Source organism: Halictus rubicundus, chromosome 1 (genome assembly GCF_050948215.1).
Source record: "Halictus rubicundus isolate RS-2024b chromosome 1, iyHalRubi1_principal, whole genome shotgun sequence".
NCBI classification, from domain to species: domain Eukaryota; kingdom Metazoa; phylum Arthropoda; class Insecta; order Hymenoptera; family Halictidae; genus Halictus; species Halictus rubicundus.
The window spans coordinates 5,442,956-5,463,399 of NC_135149.1; the positions used below are offsets into that span (position 1 = coordinate 5,442,956).

Genomic DNA, 20,444 nt, shown 5'->3' on the forward strand with positions numbered 1-20,444 from the left:
AAATCGTTATTCTCGAATATCTTATAAATTATTGACTGTATCGAAAAATATGTTAAATAAAACCTGTAGATCTGGACAGTTTGCATCTTTTATGTCGAATTACTTTCTTTCATAAAACAAACGGTTTTCGAAAAAATTGAGAAAAATGTCGGAACAAAATAAAAAAATTTTTTCTGAAATTTGAAAACTGAAGTGTGCTTTCATTATCATTTATCAATAAACATCAACGAAAAATGTGTATTTTTTTTAACTTACGGAACTTACTTTTTTTTTAATTGCATATTATTTTGTAAGAAATTGCGTATATTTGTTTTATTAGAAGTCAAAAGAATGTTCAGGCCCCACTTTATCAAGGGGAAAAGGTCTTATAAAGAGAACAACGTTTCGAAAATTCCTCCTAAACTTCAACTAATTTGGAATGTGTTAAATGATGCTGCAATAATCTAAACAACGATAATCAAATAGATCCATCACAGGAAAATAAACTATCAGTCATATTTCACTCATCCATAAGCAGCATAAACCATTTAGGTGATTTCAGTTATAGTTTTTGCAACATTAAAATGCAAATAGCATACAGTGCCGAATTTGCAGATTACTGGGTGTCATTATGTAAACTAAATTACGGTTATTTATAGTCGAATCAACATTTAAGTTACTTGCGACTGTAAGGTATTTTAACATATTATAACATTTCTAATCAAGTATTTAAGAATAATTCTTAAAACATACTATGGTACCACTTAAAACATCTAAAAAATTTGATAGTATTTTCTAACGTGTTTGAATTCCTAGTAATTTCTTTTGATGTAGTGTCTATATTGAGCATTTTCCTTTTTTCTTTGTTCTTAGGTATATCTTGTATATTTACTTCGGTTGCGGAGCAGTGATCTACATACATAGAGCTTTTTTATTGCGTTTTTTATCTAATATAAATATATACGTATTATTGTAATTTATGTACTTGCAAGCTTTTACTTGTGGTGTGCCGCGGAATTATCGAAAAAACGTTGGTGTACCGTGGAAGATAAAAGGTTGCGGAGTATGTATCTTTCACATACGAAGAACTCCACTCAATTATAACACACCAATTTCAATGAAATTTATAAACGACATAATTTATTGAGAAATCTTTGACACGTATATTTTTGTATTTATAATGATTCATATTTAGTGTTATCAATTTGTGAGAATACACTGTTGTAGGTATCAAAATTCAACATATGACAAAAAACCAACTAAAAAAATGTAATAGCATAAAACTATGACAATGTGATGTTTAACAAGCATTTAGTATTATAATTTTTATGTACAGCCAAAAATATATTCCATAAAAAAAAATGCTTACTATTAGAAGCCAGTATGTATAGCAAATATACATATAGACAAGCATTTCAGATTTCAGTGTAGCAATAACCGTATTTTTGGCTATTATTACTTAATAAAGTTCTATCATAAAAGTGCAAGAACACCGATGAATCGAAAAAGTGTTCTTCGAAGAAAAGAACTAAAAAGTATCGTAACGGAGTGTACAAAAATAGATTCTCCCACACCAAAGATACATAGTAATATATACATTTCAGTCGATGATATAGGACGAAACTAACCACTCAATCACGAAAGAAAACTGAACGCTTCGTGGAAAAGATGCTTAAGAACGCTTGCAAGATAATTAACCTGAAATCCAAGTGTACCAAATGTTTCGCCCTTCCGGGAACGGAAATAATTCACTTCACATGATAACTGGTAAATTAGGAATGTGGAAAAAAAGATTCATACTTGCAACAGAAAGATATACAGGATGATTCAGCTAAGTGTGCCACCTAAATTACATAAATAAACGATTTGATATATGAAGAAATGGTTCAGACAAAAGTTGTATGGTTTCTAGAGTAGCATACAACGTAATAATCAGTTTTTTTCTATTTTTCTTTTCTATCGAGATACAAAGGTCACCTTGAGTTTCTTTATCGCAAAAAGTAAATTTCAATGTGGTCGTCAAAGTGGGAATTAAAGCCCGAATAAAAAACTATAAGGACATATGGGGTAGAAAAACTAATAGTTACTAAGATGTTCTTCATAAATGATTTTAATTGCAAGTAAGATGTTCTCGATGACTGCACGGTTTCGTGTCTTCGTTGCCCTACCGTATACATACATATGTATGGAAGGTATATACCTTCGTAGCCATAGTCGCCAGATGAGGCGAGATAGCACGAATTGAAGGGAAAAAGATACCCTTTCTCTGCCCATACCACTTTGTGACACATGCATGACAGAGACGGTACGCATCACGTGACCGAGCCGTTGCGGGTCGTGGGAGAATAGCGCGGTAGAAGGGAAAATTAAAGTAAGGGAACAAGTCTTGATCTGGCGACTACAATGTTCGTAGCAATACGCGACAACCGTAGCGCGTCCTTTCTCCATGGTAACGGCGCTTACTGGAAGGGGACAATGGGCGCTACGGTGGGGACAGTTTTGCCTCAATTGATACAAATGTGCCCAACACTGCTGCAAGTGTATACACTTTTGATTGTTTTTGAGTTACTGCATTAACACGTTAAGTGCCAAATTACAACTCTAGAGATTCTTACAAAATCAGAGTAATTTAATTAATGAAACCAAAACTAGAAATTTAAAATGTATTATAGGGGATGCTGTCTTAAACCTTTTGAATTCGAAAGATTCCAATAAAATTCGGTTTATCTGGATATTTTATAATAAAAATTAATTTTTAAACCCAGTCAAAAATCACTGTCAGTCATATGTGACTGACGTGGCAGTTAACGTGTTAAATGTTCTAATGGTGCGATTTTGCATATCTTCAGACGTCGCGTGTCGCGTCATTGGTATTTCGTGATTAACTGTATTTATTAGAAGTCCCCGAAGATAATCAAGCGGCATTTGGGATAAAAGCTAATAGTCATATGTGGATTCTTATGAAAAATAAAAATCGTTTGCATTATTCGTAAGTCATAGGAACCCAAAAGGAATTTATTCCTCTTTTTAATAGTTTTATTAGGTTGTAAGAAATGTACTGATAGTCTTAAATTCTTGTAATCCTTTTATTGGTTGAAATTACAACCACCTATTTTTGCTATAAATGCATAAAATCCGCATTCTAGTTATAAGTAAGGTAAAAGTCAATAATAAAAGTAATCATTTGAGAAGTGTTTTCTGTAACGATTAATTATTAGAGATTCAGTTTAAAATGATTGTCACGCGAATTAAGTGTACAGAAGGAAGTGCTCTTCAAAAGTTATTAATCGACTGCGGAGATTTATGCAAAATAAAAACTGTTCACATTAATTTCAAGCTGCAGGATACAGAGATGCCACACAAACATTTATTTCTTTTCTTAATAATTTTAACACTAAACCTACCGCGATCAAAATGACCGGTTTTCTATTTCACAATTATTGAAATTATAAAAACCTTTTCATAAGAAATTAATTAATTGACTTCTTTATTTAAGCACATATTATAATGAAAATCGTCCAAAGTTTAAGTAAGTTCAATCTTCTCCCTTCTATAATACGTTTCACTTTTATGTATTTTGTGTTTGATAGATTTAGTGATAATGTGTTGGAAATGACCCGACAGGATTTTTAAATTCGTTAAATGTTTTCACTGTTTTGCATATGATTTGCCTGTTTTTTTCATAAATGCATAAAATCTACAGTGTAGTTATTAATTTATACTATCTCTCAAGAAACACTTCATTTACTTGCACTTCTCGATCGATTACGCGAATGTATTAATTGTCACTGAGATCATTTTGCAGAGTAACTATTGAGTTGGAACGAAAGTTCGTAGCGTTTTTCAATTCAAATTCAACCATAAAACTTGAGACCTTTATTCGTAGATTTATTCATTAACAATTTTCCATTCTGTTCTATTACTCTTTGCACTATTTTTTAAGGAACTTATACTAAATGAATATTTTAATTTAATCTTTGAATTTTAATTTGAAAACGCTACAAACTGTCGTTCCAACCCGATATTAGTTTTTGACCCAATGTGCTCTTATAGTTTTTTATTCAGTGTTCAATTCTCTCTTCAACCACAAGATTAAAATCTACTCTTTACGGTAAACAAATGGAGGTAACTTTTGCATCTCGATAAAGAAGCAAAATACTAAGTAGTTTACAAGTGATTTAGGTGGCACACGTAACTGATTATAATTTGTTGTAAATTATTGACGTATTTGAGATCGTCAGTTTAAGATGTGTTCTCTGCAAGGTCTTCTCTAGCGGTAATAAAACATTCCTGTACCCATTTTTTGTACTATTCGGTCGTACCTTGTATAATTGTATTAATTCTTTTGCAGTAGCGTAACTAAAATTGCTGAATGTGGACTATAATTCTTGCGAATCATATAAAAATTATTTTTTATGTCTATATCTAATCTATATACATAATCTCATGTGTTATAAATCATATAAATTTTCTGCTTTGTTAATGACAATCTCAAGCTTTATATTTCCAGTTATTAAAAGTTATTCAAAATAAAATTGTACAGTGTCTCGTCTATGAAAATTAACTTGAGTGTAAAATTTTCTCCGTTACTCTAGTCATAAGAAACTTGTACTCTGCACAATGAATACAATAGGTATTTAGTTTAAAAAAATTAGTTACAGTTCCAACAAATTTCATAATTTTATGTTTTTTTCATAGTTCATATCGTTAAAAGACTGATGGGTGGATAAATTTATAATAAATATGAATTATAAATATAAAAATGAAAAACATGCCATTTATTATTTTACATTTATTTTTATTCGTAAATAAATGTTGTTCTGTCTTTCGTTCAGCATTGGCGTTTTAACTTGTGCATATATGGTTTTCAAAATTACGTTTATAAAGATAAGATTGACTTTTCGTTCCATTTATGAAACATGTTAATATTTGATTGTTACACTTTGAAACGTCCTGCAGTAATAGATTGATGGGAATCTGCTTGATCGAGTGGGGGTGTACTGTTACCAATGTTTACATACACTCTCAAAATTTAATCAATTATATTACATTTTTGTGATCGACTACGTCCAGTTTACTTATAATTGACTGCACAAGGGCTTGTTGGTTGATACAATATTTTAAGGGACTTCCACGAACTCATGAAAAATTATGCTTTCGACATTAACGAGCTTTTCCTCCTCATTCGTCAGTTTACCCTAATTTAATTAACTCTACCCCCTCGTCGACGCCATTACATTAAGTAACAAGAACGTCTCTGTTTGTAGGCTAAGTCGGCGTGCTAAAAGACCATCCTTGAGCACCCTGCACGAAGGAAATCTTATAAAGGTAAGATTGCCACATGTTCAAACGACAGTCGTCGTAGTAACCATGTTGTGACGTATATACCAGACTTGGACATTATTCAAATAAATTATTCTATAGGCTATATGTTATTTTATTCGAGGAGACAAATAATGTCTTTTTAGATTATTTCATTATTTGGAATTTATTTGAAATCATTTTTCTCTCTATTTTTTATTTTACCAATTCCTTTTTCAAATATTCTCAAATATTTTCGAATTTTATCATATCAGCATCACCAAGTTAAAGTCCGTTAAAGTTACTATTATACAATTCAGATAATTGTTTAATTTACTTCAACACGTTATGTGAAATTATTTGTTATTTTATGTGAGCCACTGTAATACACTGACAATATTTCATTTGTAAAGTTAGTAAAAAATAGAAGAACAAAGATAGATTTATAGCAATGGACAATGGAAACCTAAGTAATTGTTTTGTTTTATTCCTATCAATCTACAGTACTTACAGTGTTACGAGTATCGCTCTCCTTTTTATTTGCAGATGAAAATATTATACTTTATTATTACTGTTATTATTGTAGACAAATTTTACTTCGTAGGTTTTTAAAGTAACATTTCAAATGTCAGTTAAAACTATGAAACATCAGAGAGAAGAAATGTTCGTTATTCCTTTATAGGCAGTACATTTTAATGACTTCACAATGTCTACAACACGTGAAAAGTGAGGATCATATATTCTGAATGTAAATGTAAAAATGAAATGTGTGGCAAGGGTGATCAAAGGTGCAAGCTATTGCAACATCAAGTGCAGTTATATGCAAGCACACATGTACTATTCGAGGTGTGACGTTTATCAGTCGCAAGTAAAATTACCTAATGGGATCATTGTTTCCTCTAAGGACTTCTAATTGTCAATTTAATTAACATCTTACTTTGCCCAGTGAATACAGTTTCATACTTTTTAGTATCACAGAATTTTGTTTATTCTCTACTTTACTAATTTTAATATTTTTACTAGAAACGATGTTTTTTCTTTTTTAAATTTAGGTAACTTTCAAATAACTATAAAGAGGTTCAATTTTTTAATTTATGGTTCAATTTTGAAATACTGAAGGTTTAGTTTAAAAATAGTTAGTACTAATCGGAGGCAATATTCTGTTGACAAACAATGCGTGATGCTTTTTTTAAAATGCTTTTTTACCGTTTTACGATATGTGATCAAATTTAAGAAGCAATACATAATATTAAGGAACAAATGCTGTTTCACAAGAAAAAGAATTTATCCAAACCTTCCCTAACTATTCGAGGTGTATTCTTAAAAAGTCAAACTGATTCAATGAACGATTTTTTGCAGTAATTGTAGCATAGAATGTTTTATAAAATTCATAAAAATGTCTCCAACATTGATTTTCCTAAGTATCAGGTATTACACGTGTTGAAATATTTTGTATCAGAAAAATTATAAGTATATAAATACTGCAAAGCGCAGCATAGAAAAATAGTTAAATTAAACTCGGAAATCTTACAGACAATGAACAAAAAACAAAATAATACATAGTAAATAATTAAATAAAAAAAAATTCTTTAAAAATCGACACATAAACAAATAATTCTTTAAAAACTGTTACGAGTTAATGTTAAATAATTGCAACAAAATGATATTAAATTTCACTTCTGCTCGATTGTAGTCTTCAAAAGCTTTTACTGTACCTAATAATAATAGTACAATGAATAGACACTGCAAAAGTTCTAAAGTACAATAAAATATCCAACCGAAATCCAGAACCATTATGATTCAAATATTCTTTATTATAAAAACCACTCAAATAAACGAAAGGTTATTGTATCCACGTCAAATGAAACGTGACGCAAGGGGGCTTTCTCCATCACTGACAATAAGGAGGATCGAACTCATAACGAGAACCTTGAGGGAGGCAATATATTAGGTTTGCGCAGCAGTAAATACCAGCTGTGAGGAAAATTAGAAAAAGTATCAATTTAGAAATCTTGTATTCTCCGAGAAAGGTTAACATAAAAAAAAAAGAATGAGAGAAAATTGCATCTGATAATAAAAGTACATATCTAAACGTTTAAAATACATGTATGAGTATTCATATGTATGTATATGTACTGTCAGTCACATAATTGATGGCACACGCTTTAAATCATAATAACTTTTTTATAAATGGACCAAACAACTTCAGTTTTTCTACCAAGCAAGAACGATTAGTTAGCAAGAACGAAAAATTGCATTTAGTCGGTAAATTAAAAATTTGTGTTTTTGTATTTCAAGTATGCCAAACAGGCTATAAATTGTTATAGACAGATTCCGAGGTCCCAGAAAAAACTAACGAAATGTTTGAATATCAAAATCATAATCACGAAAGTGTAGAATCAGACTTACTTTTGTACAATGCACAGTTTCTTTACTTGTTTCATTGTTTCAAATAAACTATGAATGTTCTATCCCCCTTTTTTTGTTTTCTCGCTTCATTATTATATAAGATGTAGATATTTATAAAAAATGTTTTGCTGCTTTAAAATAAAATTTCAGATTGTAAAAATTGCAGTAGTTATTACTACAGTGCGTTAAGAAATAATAGGTTCAGTCACATTTCTGGTCGTAACTTTTGAACAAATTTTTAATCAATTTATTATTTACAGAGTATAGAAAAAAATGTTCATTTTTGTTTTGAGACTTTGTATTTAAATTGTATTTAAAGAGACCCAGTTACCGTGGGGGTACTACTGCCTTACTGTGCCTATATTAATTATACTTATTTTTAAAGCATAATAAATATTAAAAAAGAGATGTATAACCCAATTACTGTAAAGGTACCAATTACTGTGGATATATTAGTTATACTTATTTTTAAAGCATAATGGATATTAAAAAAGAGCCGCTATTAAATGAAAGTCCCTTACTCTATTTTAACCTTCTTTTGTCCGCCACTATATCAAGAACATTTTCATTTCAGGACCCGAATATAGAAGCTGGCCAAGTTGGGACATCACAACAAGGACACACGGGAATAAAACTAGGATGGATCCAGGGTGTCCTGATACCATGCCTCCTGAACATATGGGGTGTAATGCTTTTCCTGCGACTGTCGTGGGTGGTGGCACAGGCCGGCATATTGCAAACTGTCATTATTATCGGAATATCGGCGGCAGTTTGCGTCACCACGACGCTTAGCCTCAGCGCAATTAGCACTAATGGAGAAGTAAAGGGAGGTGTGTTACAGGATCCCCGTTTTCTCGTTCTTTTTCTCTGTCAAAGGCGTGGCAATGTGTACTTTAACGACACTCTGAGAATTATTTTTCCGAGAACCGTACTATCGTCTTTAGACACAGAAGCGTGACATTGCAGTTGCAGCGCTTTTTCATAAAAGTATAAATATAAACTTGCGACTCTGACTTCAAAAAAATACTATTATTCAAATTGTGAGCGATTACTAGACTGCGGATACGGAATAAAAATTTTGTACATTAATTCGAAGAAACATAAACCAAGTAAACAGTGCTCTCTTTAATCATTTTTAATCACATTTAATCTTTTCATTAGTTTAGATTGTACCTGACCAGTTTTGTTATGAATGAATAGAATCCGTAGTCTAGCGTTTTTTACAGTTCCACTCTAAAATGCATAGCGTCACCAAAATACCATTAATTCTTTAATACTAGATGGCGCGTTAAAAGTGACTGGCTTATACTGTATACAGTGAAATCTCGTTGTATGTCAGTCCCGCCGTTCTTTTTACTGACACTCATACGAAATCGGTGGTTCTCGCCGAGCGTCCCATTTGAAATACACAGGGCATGCTGGAAACCTAAGAGTCATACCGTTTGAAAGTCATAAGAAACCTACGACGTAGAAAACGCGACTGACGTTCAAATGAAAGGAATATTCGTCTCCGATATAATGTTGCACGGAGAAGCGGACAGCGAAGCTCGAGAGCCGTCGTTGCCGAGGAGTGTGCCCCATATTGTCGGCTCTATCGATGTGAGACCAGAAGACCACTACTAATCCAATTACAAAACTTCTTTATTTTTCGTTATTTTTTCATAAAACTTTTACCAACATATTCGTGGCATTTTTCTGATTAAAATGAAACCAAATATGATATAATTCCGATGATATTTACTTGTGTAACAAGCGATAAAAGTTTCGAACACAGAGAAGGACAGCGTATGAGAAGGAAAGAGCCGCGGAGAGATCAAAGCCCACGTGACCGCAGGCCTTTAAATGAAAAATTTAACTTCTTTATTATTAATTATTTTTTTATGAAACTTTCACCAATATATTTGTGGCATTATTCTGATTAAAATGATATCAAACGCGATATAATTCGGATCACATTTACACTAATTTTCCGTTAATGTAATTGTTATGGGAAGACTTCCATCGTTCATTACACACGTAAATATCATCGGAATTACATATATCATATTTGGTATCATTTTAATCAGAAAAATGCCACGAATATGTCGGTAAAAGTTTCATAAAAAAATAACGAAAAATAAAGAAGATTTGTAATTGGATTAGTAGTGGTCTTCTTCTTCTTCTTCTAGTCTCACAACGATATAGCCGACAATGTTGTGGCTGCGATGGCTTTCGAGTTTCGGCACTCACCGCGGCGGTGTGAGGTTTTCCACTGACTTGGAAACGCAAGGTTGGCACTGGCATACAACGAGATTTCACTGTACTGGCTTATGTTATTGTATTTTGAAAATTACAAGAAGTAGGAGTGCGGCTACAGCTAGTGTCGCCAGAACAAGGCTTGTGTCTCTACTCTAACTTCCCCTTCTACAATACTATTCCCCACACTTTCGCCGCGGCCCGGTCACGTGACACGTTTCGTCTCTGTAGTGCATACTCCGGTACTGGCAGAGAGAGGATAACTTTTTCCCCTTGATTCGTGCTCCCTCTCCTCATTCGGCGACACTGGGTATAGCGGGTGGAATCCGTCCGCTGTAGCCGCGCTCTGATTGGACCGTGTTTTTCGATAATAACTCGGAAACAAAGCGTTTCGCCATGAATTAGCAAAGGAAAAATGTGCTTAGAACCACCTCAGGAATCACCCCTTCCTTTTTCCTACACTCTTTCTGAAACACCCTGATATTTTCTAAAAATTTTGCAATAGGTATACTCTTTTTGCTCACATAGATTTTTAAGTTCAATTATGTATAAATTGCAAATATTTATAGGTGGTATATATTTCATCATATCGCGTACCTTGGGAGCAGAATTCGGAGCCTCTGTTGGGATTGTTTTTGCGTTTGCGAATGCGGTCTCAGCTTCGATGAACACCATTGGCTTCTGCGACTCGATGAATGACTTACTGCGGGAACATAACTTGAAAATCATAGACAATGGAGTAAACGATGTCCGGATAGTGGGTATATTCGCACTCATCGTTATGATTTTGATTTGTGCAATCGGCATGGAATGGGAATCAAAGGTATCATTCGGTTTAATATATTTTTTATTGACTTAAAACAAAAATATAATACTAGCCATGAACAAATTATCATCAGATTATAAATGCACAATATGTTTATACTAATATGTTTCTCGTACATTTTATTCGCTTTAAAACGTAATATAGAAATTGAAAAATTGAAAGTGTTTCAATTTTTAAGGAGTTCTTCACGTTTGTTATTATACAGTTGATATTATAATTTTAGAATGTATCATAAAGTGGAAACAATTTTTAGTCACCTTTGCGCAATATTTTTTAATGTTCTGCCTGTCCTATTTGTGTTTAAAGACACAATGCAGCTTCTGAACCTACAGATTAGAAATTTCTTTATACGTTTATCATCGTATCTTTATCTAACATCTTTAAAATCTCCAATTAATAATGGAAAGAAATATTCTAAGATTTGTAAATTAAAAGAACCAGATTGACCACGTGATTACGTCAGAATATTGCGATGCTTAATTAGCACTTTCTTCTTTTACGCTTACCAAATTTGATGAAATTAACAAAAGCATATCCTTAATGGCACACTTTATTGTTTAAAATGTGGAATTTCTAACAAACCGATCCAAGACAATTTAAAAAAGTTGATAACAAAGTATAGTTGACAAAAAAATGTAATAGATTATACGCACCTATACAGATATCGCTTTTTTATAATTGATGTCATCATGTGTGTCTAGTATAAAACAGACATAAAAAAAATAATTGTCAAACAAAAAGTGTCAGCCTAGTTCGTTAAAACATATATGATTATGTGTACGTTTGCCTTTGCTTAATTTAAGTCAATAAACATTGTATCCAGGGTCTCAATTTTTTAATATCAATTTATTCATTTCATTTCAGGCGCAAAATTTTCTCATAGCAATCATTGTTGCCGCCATTTTTGATTTTCTGATTGGTACGATTATGGGACCTTCTGGAATACAGAACAAAGCGCAGGGATTCATTGGATTCTCTAGTAAGTAAAGCTTGAATTTCTTATCTGAACTATCATCAATGTTTGACATCTGGAAGATTATAACTGTTGTTATAACGTAATATAGACTAAATATAGATTTAGAGTAACAACAGGAAGTATTAAAATGACTTACCGTCATCATAATTAATTTGAATAAGCAGAGCAAACATAGAGTAATGAAATATGTTTCAAATTGTTTTGTAAATGTAGTAGTGTTTACATTTTCTTTACAGTGTACAGAATCAAAAAATAACTAATTTATTTCACAATTTGTTACATTTTGTGAGAATAAATTTTCTATATTTCTGTTTACAATTCTACATTTGTTGATGCAAATGCCTCGTAACTTATAATCGGGAATGCAACTGTACAAACTACTCTTGAAAATGGACATATACATAGATAAAGAATGCGTTGAAAAAATTAAAAAATTCTTAAATGATATTATCAGAAACATGTTCTAAAGAATTATTGAAAGTATCAACATGTTTTTACAATTTTCAATTTAAGTACTATTTTCAGTTACTCGAAGCCTTTTTCATTGTAAGAAGTGAATGAGTTGTACCTTTTAGCATGTTTATACAAAATGCATGTTGTGGTTTATATTATTTTATATGGCATAAATTGTTTTCTTAAAAGTAATTAAAATTTTTTATAAACAGATCAAATTACTATAATAGTGAAGTTGTGAAACACAATAATAAAGGAATTTTAACTTTCCTAAAAAATTTCTAGTTCCGCCATTAAATTTCGATATACTCCACCCGAATCTAAGAACAGAATTTCTTTATTATATTAGTGTAAGGGGACATATTTAAGCTACATTAGCAGGTTTTCATAAAACTTATTAGTTCCCAAAAAATATTCGACACGTCTTTTTTGTTTTTGTTCTGTCATTTTTGTTTTGTTTCGTTCCCATTAAAAGGGTGAAAATATATCTCGACAAAGAACAAAAAATACACATTTTTTCAAATTATGGGGTTTCAAATGGTTAATTTAGTCGCATCAGAACATTTACGAAAAAAATTGTTTGTTTAAAAAATCAAAAATTAGAAAAGTTGCAATCTTTTGCTTCGCTTGCATTAGTGTGAATCTCAGCAATACTCGACACCTCGCTGGCTCGGACGATGGACGTGTTGACCGGTGTACTGGTTTCCAGGATTCCCCGAGTGGTGGGGATACCATTTTTACATTTACGGTAGAGACCTTTGCGACAGTTACGGAGATAATACTGTACCTCCGTGATGGTGTGCTTTAGGGTATCTTTGGAGTTGCGATGCTTTGCAATTATCTTTGCTTCGACTACGTCCTATGTGTAACAGTCGAGGGAATTGCAATTGAGACCACAGGGAGGCCACAAGTCGGGAAACCAGTGATAACAGAGGTTCTCGTAACGCCTGATTAATTTTCTCTTTCAATTCAATCACGAATTCCGCGTTTCTCTTGCGATCAGAACGATTCCTACCTAATTGTCGCTCGTCAGTCCTATTCTCGGTTCAAGGCTGACACTTGTTCACTGACTGGTGGCCTACATAGTGAGTTATCTTATCAAAACTTGTTTGTTTATAATTACCTGAATTACATCTCTTATTTGTGGGACTGTCCATACACAACTTTCTTTTCTCCTTTAACAATCTTTGAAGCGTCCGAAATTTTATCGCTTGCTCGCGACGATATTCGGGGCTTTGACGATGTTACGAAGTAACAGCGCCTAGTTGAAATGAAACTCGACGTTTTGGAATAACAAAACACTTTAATATATATTTAAAAACTTAACCGTGTACAAGTTTTAGGTTCGAGATGGTTAGAGATAGTCGAGATAGTTAGACGTGTTCGATGAGAGTAAATTTTGTGTTCTGATTGTAGGTGTCGTGTCGTGTATAATGTTAGCTCTGATCTTTTTCTATTGGCTGTCTTTAAAACTGTATGGGGTGACTAAAAGATTTCTGATTGGTGAGTGGGTGGTGCAGTTTGGCCTTCGGAGTAGGGATGCGCTTTTGGTGAAACTGTGTTTAGATTATACAATGAATTAGGTGCGAAAAATATGGGAAAAACGATCTGGAAAACTAAATGTTTGTATATTGACCTGTCAATGGGCTCTCTCACGGAGGTCTCGAAGTGGGGTCCGATGACACCCAATAATTTTGGGACCGTCGCACAGTGCGGACAAACGGCCTGTTTTTGGCACTTCTCGTAGTTTGGTTATTAATACGTTGAGCCCGGCGCTGAATTTGCTGTCCTTTCGGTTAAGCCGGCAGTCGGCGAGCGATACAATGTTGTAGGGTACCGCCAAGAAATAAGGAATTCTTCTTTGTCGCGCTATTTTCGACGTCTTTTCTTTTTCGTTTTTTATTTTGGTCCTGTCCACAAAACATTCAAGCGAAATGATAACTGTGAAAACAAAAAGAGGATTTTTGCCAAAACCAAAAATTGTGGCTGCATATAATACAGCAAAGACTAGTATTGATTTGTCAGATCAAATGAGCGCATATGGCAGTCCCTTGAGAAAAACTTTCAAGTGGTATAAGAAGCTAGCATTTGAGCTATTTCTAAATACCGCTGTTATAAATGCCTTGTTTATGTATCAAGAAGTGACAGGAAAAAAAATATCAGTCACGGCATTTGGCAAACAATTGACGGATGAACTCACACGGCGGCTAGATGAGGAAACTCCAATCCAACGTGAAAAAATTATTCATAAATTATATAAAAAGGAAGGAGACGTACATAAAGTCCAAAGGTATTGTTCGAAGTGTTATGATAACAATTCAACACTATTTGGACGAAAGACAGCTACAAATATTACCAAAAAAGTTGTTACGTATTGTAATATGTGTAAAGATAAGCCGCATTTTTGTTTAGAATGTTTCAATAAATTTCATTAAAACTACATTTGATCACATTTCATTGAGACTATATTTATTTTTTAACTTTAATACTGTCGGTCCCACGGACCGACGCCAGCCAAACGAAAATTATAGTGCCGGTCCTCAGGGACCTGCGCCGGGCCCAACGTGTTAATGTATATATAGAGGAAATTTTTTACGGACAATTATATTTACCAATATAGTTAATAATTTTAACAAAAAAAAATAACAATTTTTAGAAAAAAAATTTATTATTAAAAATTAACAAATTTATTTTTAAAAACTAACAAGTTTAGAACAAAATTAATAATAAATGAACCATATGTAAAATTAACAATAATAAACTTTAACAAATTATAATACTAGTAAATAAAATTAATAAACTTAACAAAACGCTATTCGCTATCCGAGTCATTCTCAATACTTTGATTGCGATCCAAAATCATTGACCCTCCTGATCTTGCTCATTTCTTATTAAGAACTGATCAATTTCAGTAAAATTGCAAGATTTTTCGATGTGTTGAAATAAGTGGATCGGATGTGAGTAAAAGATAATTGAATAAGTCGGTGTTCGTGTCCTGTCTACTGGTTTTTCGTGTATAATTCAGACGATATTTTCTGATTTCTTTGTGTCTCGCTTCTAAAGCCTCCTCAGACAGAAGTCCCACTGGGACATGAAAATGATTAATAATGTCACACTCATGAATTAAAACTTTATGTATGGATATAGGCATGTAGTACCAATTTTATTTTTCTATGTATAAATCTAATGTTCAATCTTATGTATAAATATAATCATATATCATCATATATCATATCAAACATGTATTAAAAACAAATTAAGAATACATAAAAATGATTGTTATATAATTATTGCAAAATTTTATTATGTATAAAAATGATTATTATATGATTATTATTAACAATTTCCATCCTAATACGCATGTTTTTCAAAAGAAATGTATTTCATATCGTAATATACACGAATATTGAACTTTTCCAGTAAATTCGCCACTGTAACCTGAAAAATTTTTTACAAAAATCCAAATTTGTTTACAAATGTATACTTATTGTTAATTATTCACAGAAAATGAAATGTAACAATATAATTAATACATTTAAAAAGAAAATAACAAATTTTTCACGATATATCCTAAAGGAAAGGTATAGACACTTCGTAAAAAGTTTATACAATTAAGAGTCGCAAAAAGTGGGAGACAAAACTATGAAATTCTTAAACTATAATAAGTAATGTATCCGAATATGCATGAATCTCAGGATATATTTTGCCGTTTTTGTTTTATATGCAATTAACGAATAAAACTACCGTTAAAAATTTGTACAAAAAATAAATCTACTTTATTAAATGTATAAAGAATGCATATTCCTTGGTAAGCACTTTCCATTACACAGAATTATTATTGCATACTCATTTACAGTTAATGTAATATTTTTCGATTTTTGGCACTTTAGAGAGTGCCTCCATGGCCAAATTTTTTCACAAAAATCTAAATTTGGTTACTAATGCATATGTAATGGTAATTACTCACAAAAAATTAAATTTAACAATAAAATTAATAAATTGAAAAAAAGAAAAACAATTTTTATGCATAACAAAAATTGTTAAATGATTTTTAAATGAATAATAATATGAATTTCCTGCTAATATGCAGTTCTGCCAAAGGAAATTTTCATACGTCGTCAAATAAACATGTAGTGAGATGTGCCGACTTGTCCGCACTGTGCGTCGGGTCGCATCGAGTGTCTCGGCTATTGCAGTCGACCGTGTTTACATCTCACGTTCGGTCTACTTGAGACCGAACAATCTTAATAAGTTGAAAACAATATATTAACATGCTGAAATTGACTTGATATTTTTTCTGTTGTAAATCGTATTAAATTAATTCGTTTTTTGTCGTAAACGCATAAAATCCACAGTCAACTTATCGCAAATAACGTCTACAATATTATTATGAATGATCTATAATCATAATGTTGTATAACCATTTTACGTTTGTCTTTACGATCTTTACAGAAAGCAAATTAAATATGAAGATTAAATAATACTTAGATATACAAAGTATCACCTGGGGTATCATGAGGAGGGGAGGGGGCCAGTGGCGTTCGCCTAGGGTGGGTCACCGGGGTGGATTTAATGGGTATACCTGGACCCCAGACGGCCCCAACGAGGCGTCTGAGGGCCCGGGGGGGGGGGGAGTCCCCCACATATCCCCGCCTTCCTCAGGAATGGCTGGGAATCCGTAATTTGGATTACCACCTCGTCAAAAAAAAATAGGTGTACAAAGTATAATCTGGATATAATTGAAAATGCTTCGTGTATTTAGTAGTTAATCAAAAGGTTAATCAAATGTAATAAATTAAAACAGTACATTAATTTTTATAGTTATCCTACAGTGTTGTTTACTTATTTTTAGCCGAGGTGTTCATGCAGAACATGGGACCAGATTACCGTTTTTCGGAGAACAGCAACCAGACATTCTTCTCTGTGTTTGCCATTTTCTTTCCATCGGTGACCGGAATTCAAGCAGGAGCTAATATATCCGGTGACTTGAAAGACGCAGCCAGCAGCATACCGATCGGAACCCTTCTCGCTCTGCTAATTTCGATGCTGAGTTACCTCACTTTCGTTTTGTTTGCGGGTGGTGCAGCCTTAAGAGATGCCAGTGGCCTCGTTAGCGCGAACAACACAATTATAAATTGCATTCCACAAGTCAATTGTTCGTATGGTTTACACAACAGTTATTCGGTGAGCATAGTTTCAATTAATTACTTAATTACTGCGAAATCTAAACAGGTTAACAACAACAAAAATACCAAAACGTGGTATTATCAATAGACACCAGAAATCAATGGTAAGAAACGGAAGTTAAATGAAAATTACTTCTTTCAATAATATTAAAAAATTGGATAGTTTGATGATTTCCAGACAAAAACCGCGGATTATTTACAGACTACATTATGCCCGTTACTCACGACGCGAGGCGACGGTACACTTTTAACAGTGACAGCAGCAAGTCAATTTTGTTTACTTTGTAAATAATATCAAGAAGTTTAAAGTAGTGTAAAGACATTTTCAAATTCTTTTCGTATTTTTACTATTTTATATTTCATCTACTTATTTTTGCAGTATATACGTAAAATTCGCAATTTAATTATTAGTTTCTTAAATGATCAGAAAGAGAAAGCCATATTTCATTTTTTAAACAACACCTGAACATTGCTAAAAACTGTGACACTACGTTGCTGATAAATAATAATAGCGTTTCTTTAAAATTAAATTATTCTGTGTCAATGAACTCTAACACTTATTCTATTTCTGTCCTCGCTGGCAAACTTCCTGTTCAAAAGATAATATTCTCAGGCAACAGATGTTTAGTTTGTTGATGAATATCCAGACTCGATTACAGTTTTAGTACTATGGAACCATTAATATTCTACATATTTTCAGTATGCAAAGTTAAACTAACACGTTGAGTGCCACACCAATCACCATAAAAGTCACAGAAGGTCAAAACAACTCATGTAATAACACAAAAATAGAGAAAACAATATTTATCATGGAAATGATTTTTGTAACATTCTTACACCTCGCAGATCCTAATAAAATTTGATTTAATGAATAGATTATAATACAAATTGATTTTCAGTTTGGTAAAAAATTGTGTCAGTCATCCTATATGACCGACGTGGCACTTGAAGTGTTGATGTACTTTTAAAATTAAAGTAACCTGACGTTTTGTTGATATTTCAAACAATTAGATTACTTTACCCCTGTTAAATAAGCATGTACATACATATGTATGATTGATTATTCAAAAAACAACAGTAGTACATATGCAGGGTGTTCCAGGTTTTGCTAACAATCTACAACGATTTATAAATAGTAACAAGGTTAAAATTTATTCTCACAGTAAAGAAACTCAAGGTGTGCTTTATATCTCGATAAAAAAGGAAAATCGAGAAATACTAATTATTACATTGTATGCTACTCTTGAAACCATGCAACTTTCGTTTCAACCATTTTTTCATATAGCAAATAGTTTACATGTAATTTAGGTGGCATACTTAGCTGAATCACCCTATACATATATGAGGTCTGGACAACTGGTGGCACGCAAGCCATACGCGAGTCGTCTTCCCACTTTTGAGCCCCCCTACGATCACACCCACCCACCATGCTCCTATAGTGTGTGGGAGAAGGGGGCAGGGGGCTAGGAACCTATATGTATAGGAGGTTGTCTCCAAAAGTGTGCCAGTGGTGGGAGAGCCTGCACACTGGTAGTGGGGGTTGTGAAGCGATGGCGGGGAAGAAGTTGTCCAGGCCTGCTGTATATCGTAACCAGTGGTGGGCGCGATTGGGACCCCTCAAACTCTAACCCCTCCCCCTCCCGCCGCCGCCGCCGCAACCTCTCTTTCATGCAGCGCACACCACCGCGTTCGCTAATGTCTTGGGTTTTGGGCGCTACGACACAATGTTGTCAAATGATAACCATTTGAGTATCTGTTTCCTCTCCTCCTTTTCCCCTTCCAATATCCCATTCCACCACCATGAGCACACTCCAACGGTCCCCACTAAGACCGTAGAGTGGTCACATGACGTGCCGCGTGGTGCCGCGCGCGACTGAGGCGACGCTTGGTGTCCCACTCAATCAATCAAAGAGAAGGGGGTACATTGTATTCCCCTCGATTTTGTCGTCCTGGCGACACTGCTAGGACAGTGTCGGCAGATCAAGGCTTGTGTCTCCACTTTAACTTCCGTTCTACCGCGTTAAGGTCGCCCCACACAAGACAGGCAAGATGCCGAAGTTGTTTGGGCGCCTGAAATCGTCGCCCATAAGGAGTGAGCGTATCTGCAGGCAGAAAATCGTCAACGTACTCTCGAAAGGCCATCTGGAAGCAATAAAACGTTCAAAGTTATGGCCCAACGACGACAGAAAAGATTTCTAAACCCCTGTTCTTGAATCTAGACGCTCAAACAACTTCGGCATCTTGCCTGTCTTATGTGGGGCGACCTTTACTGTCCACGCCTCCGCAGCGGCTCGGTCAGAGTGACGCGTTTCGTCTCTGTCATGCATTTACCAGTACTGCAAAGAAAGAGAGAGAGAGAGAGAGAGAGAGAGAGAGAGAGAGAGAGAGAGAGTAATTTTTCCCCTCAATTCATACTCCCTTCCCTCATCTGGCAACACTGCGCTAGGACAGTCGGTACTGATTGTAACAACACGAACTTACATCTCTTTCTTATTTTCAGGTAATGCAACTTATGTCGGTTTGGGGCCCATTCATCTACGCCGGCTGTTTCGCTGCAACTCTGTCGACTGCTTTGACAAACTTGTTGTCAGTGCCACGATTGATACAGGCATTAGGCCAAGATCGTATTTATCCCGGCCTAATATACTTCAGCAAAGGATATGGTAAACACGGCGAACCTTACCGCGGATACGTTCTGACGTTCTTTGTTGCAGCATTGTTCCTTTTGATAGGTAAAATAAATATCTAAATTTTTCATAAACGATAGTAAATATTCAGTGTGAAATAAACTATATATGGTAATAACAAAAAATATTAAGTTTGACGACATTCGTTAAATTTTATGCCATTGAAAAATAAATAACAGTTAACTGACAATTGCCTTTGATAAAATCAATCTTACGAAGGAAAGTGAAAGTTATTTATAACTGGACCGCGGATTTTATGCATTTATGACAAAATTACAAAAAACAGAAAAACATTTAAAGTTGTATTGTTTTCCATCGAATAACATTATTAAGAAAAGAAATAAATGTCTATGTTGCTCATGTGTATTGTAATTAATGCAGACAACTTTTAT

General features: G+C 33.6%; 1 protein-coding gene across 5 annotated transcripts in view; it reads left to right on the forward strand.

Annotated features, from left to right (window-relative positions):
• Nkcc (sodium potassium chloride cotransporter) overlaps window positions 1-20,444 on the forward strand; it is a 62,426-nt gene that overhangs the window by 27,359 nt on the left and 14,623 nt on the right. For all 5 annotated transcript variants that reach the window (XR_013082126.1, XM_076786678.1, XM_076786693.1 and 2 more), the window contains exons 3-8: window positions 5,247-5,307; window positions 8,264-8,519; window positions 10,494-10,747; window positions 11,615-11,729; window positions 17,032-17,363; window positions 19,866-20,097. Coding sequence is in view for 4 of the 5 variants with exons in the window: in XM_076786678.1 (XP_076642793.1) it covers window positions 5,247-5,307; window positions 8,264-8,519; window positions 10,494-10,747; window positions 11,615-11,729; window positions 17,032-17,363; window positions 19,866-20,097 (1,250 nt within the window). In the remaining variant the exon portion in view is untranslated. The remainder of the gene's footprint in view (window positions 1-5,246; window positions 5,308-8,263; window positions 8,520-10,493; window positions 10,748-11,614; window positions 11,730-17,031; window positions 17,364-19,865; window positions 20,098-20,444) is intronic.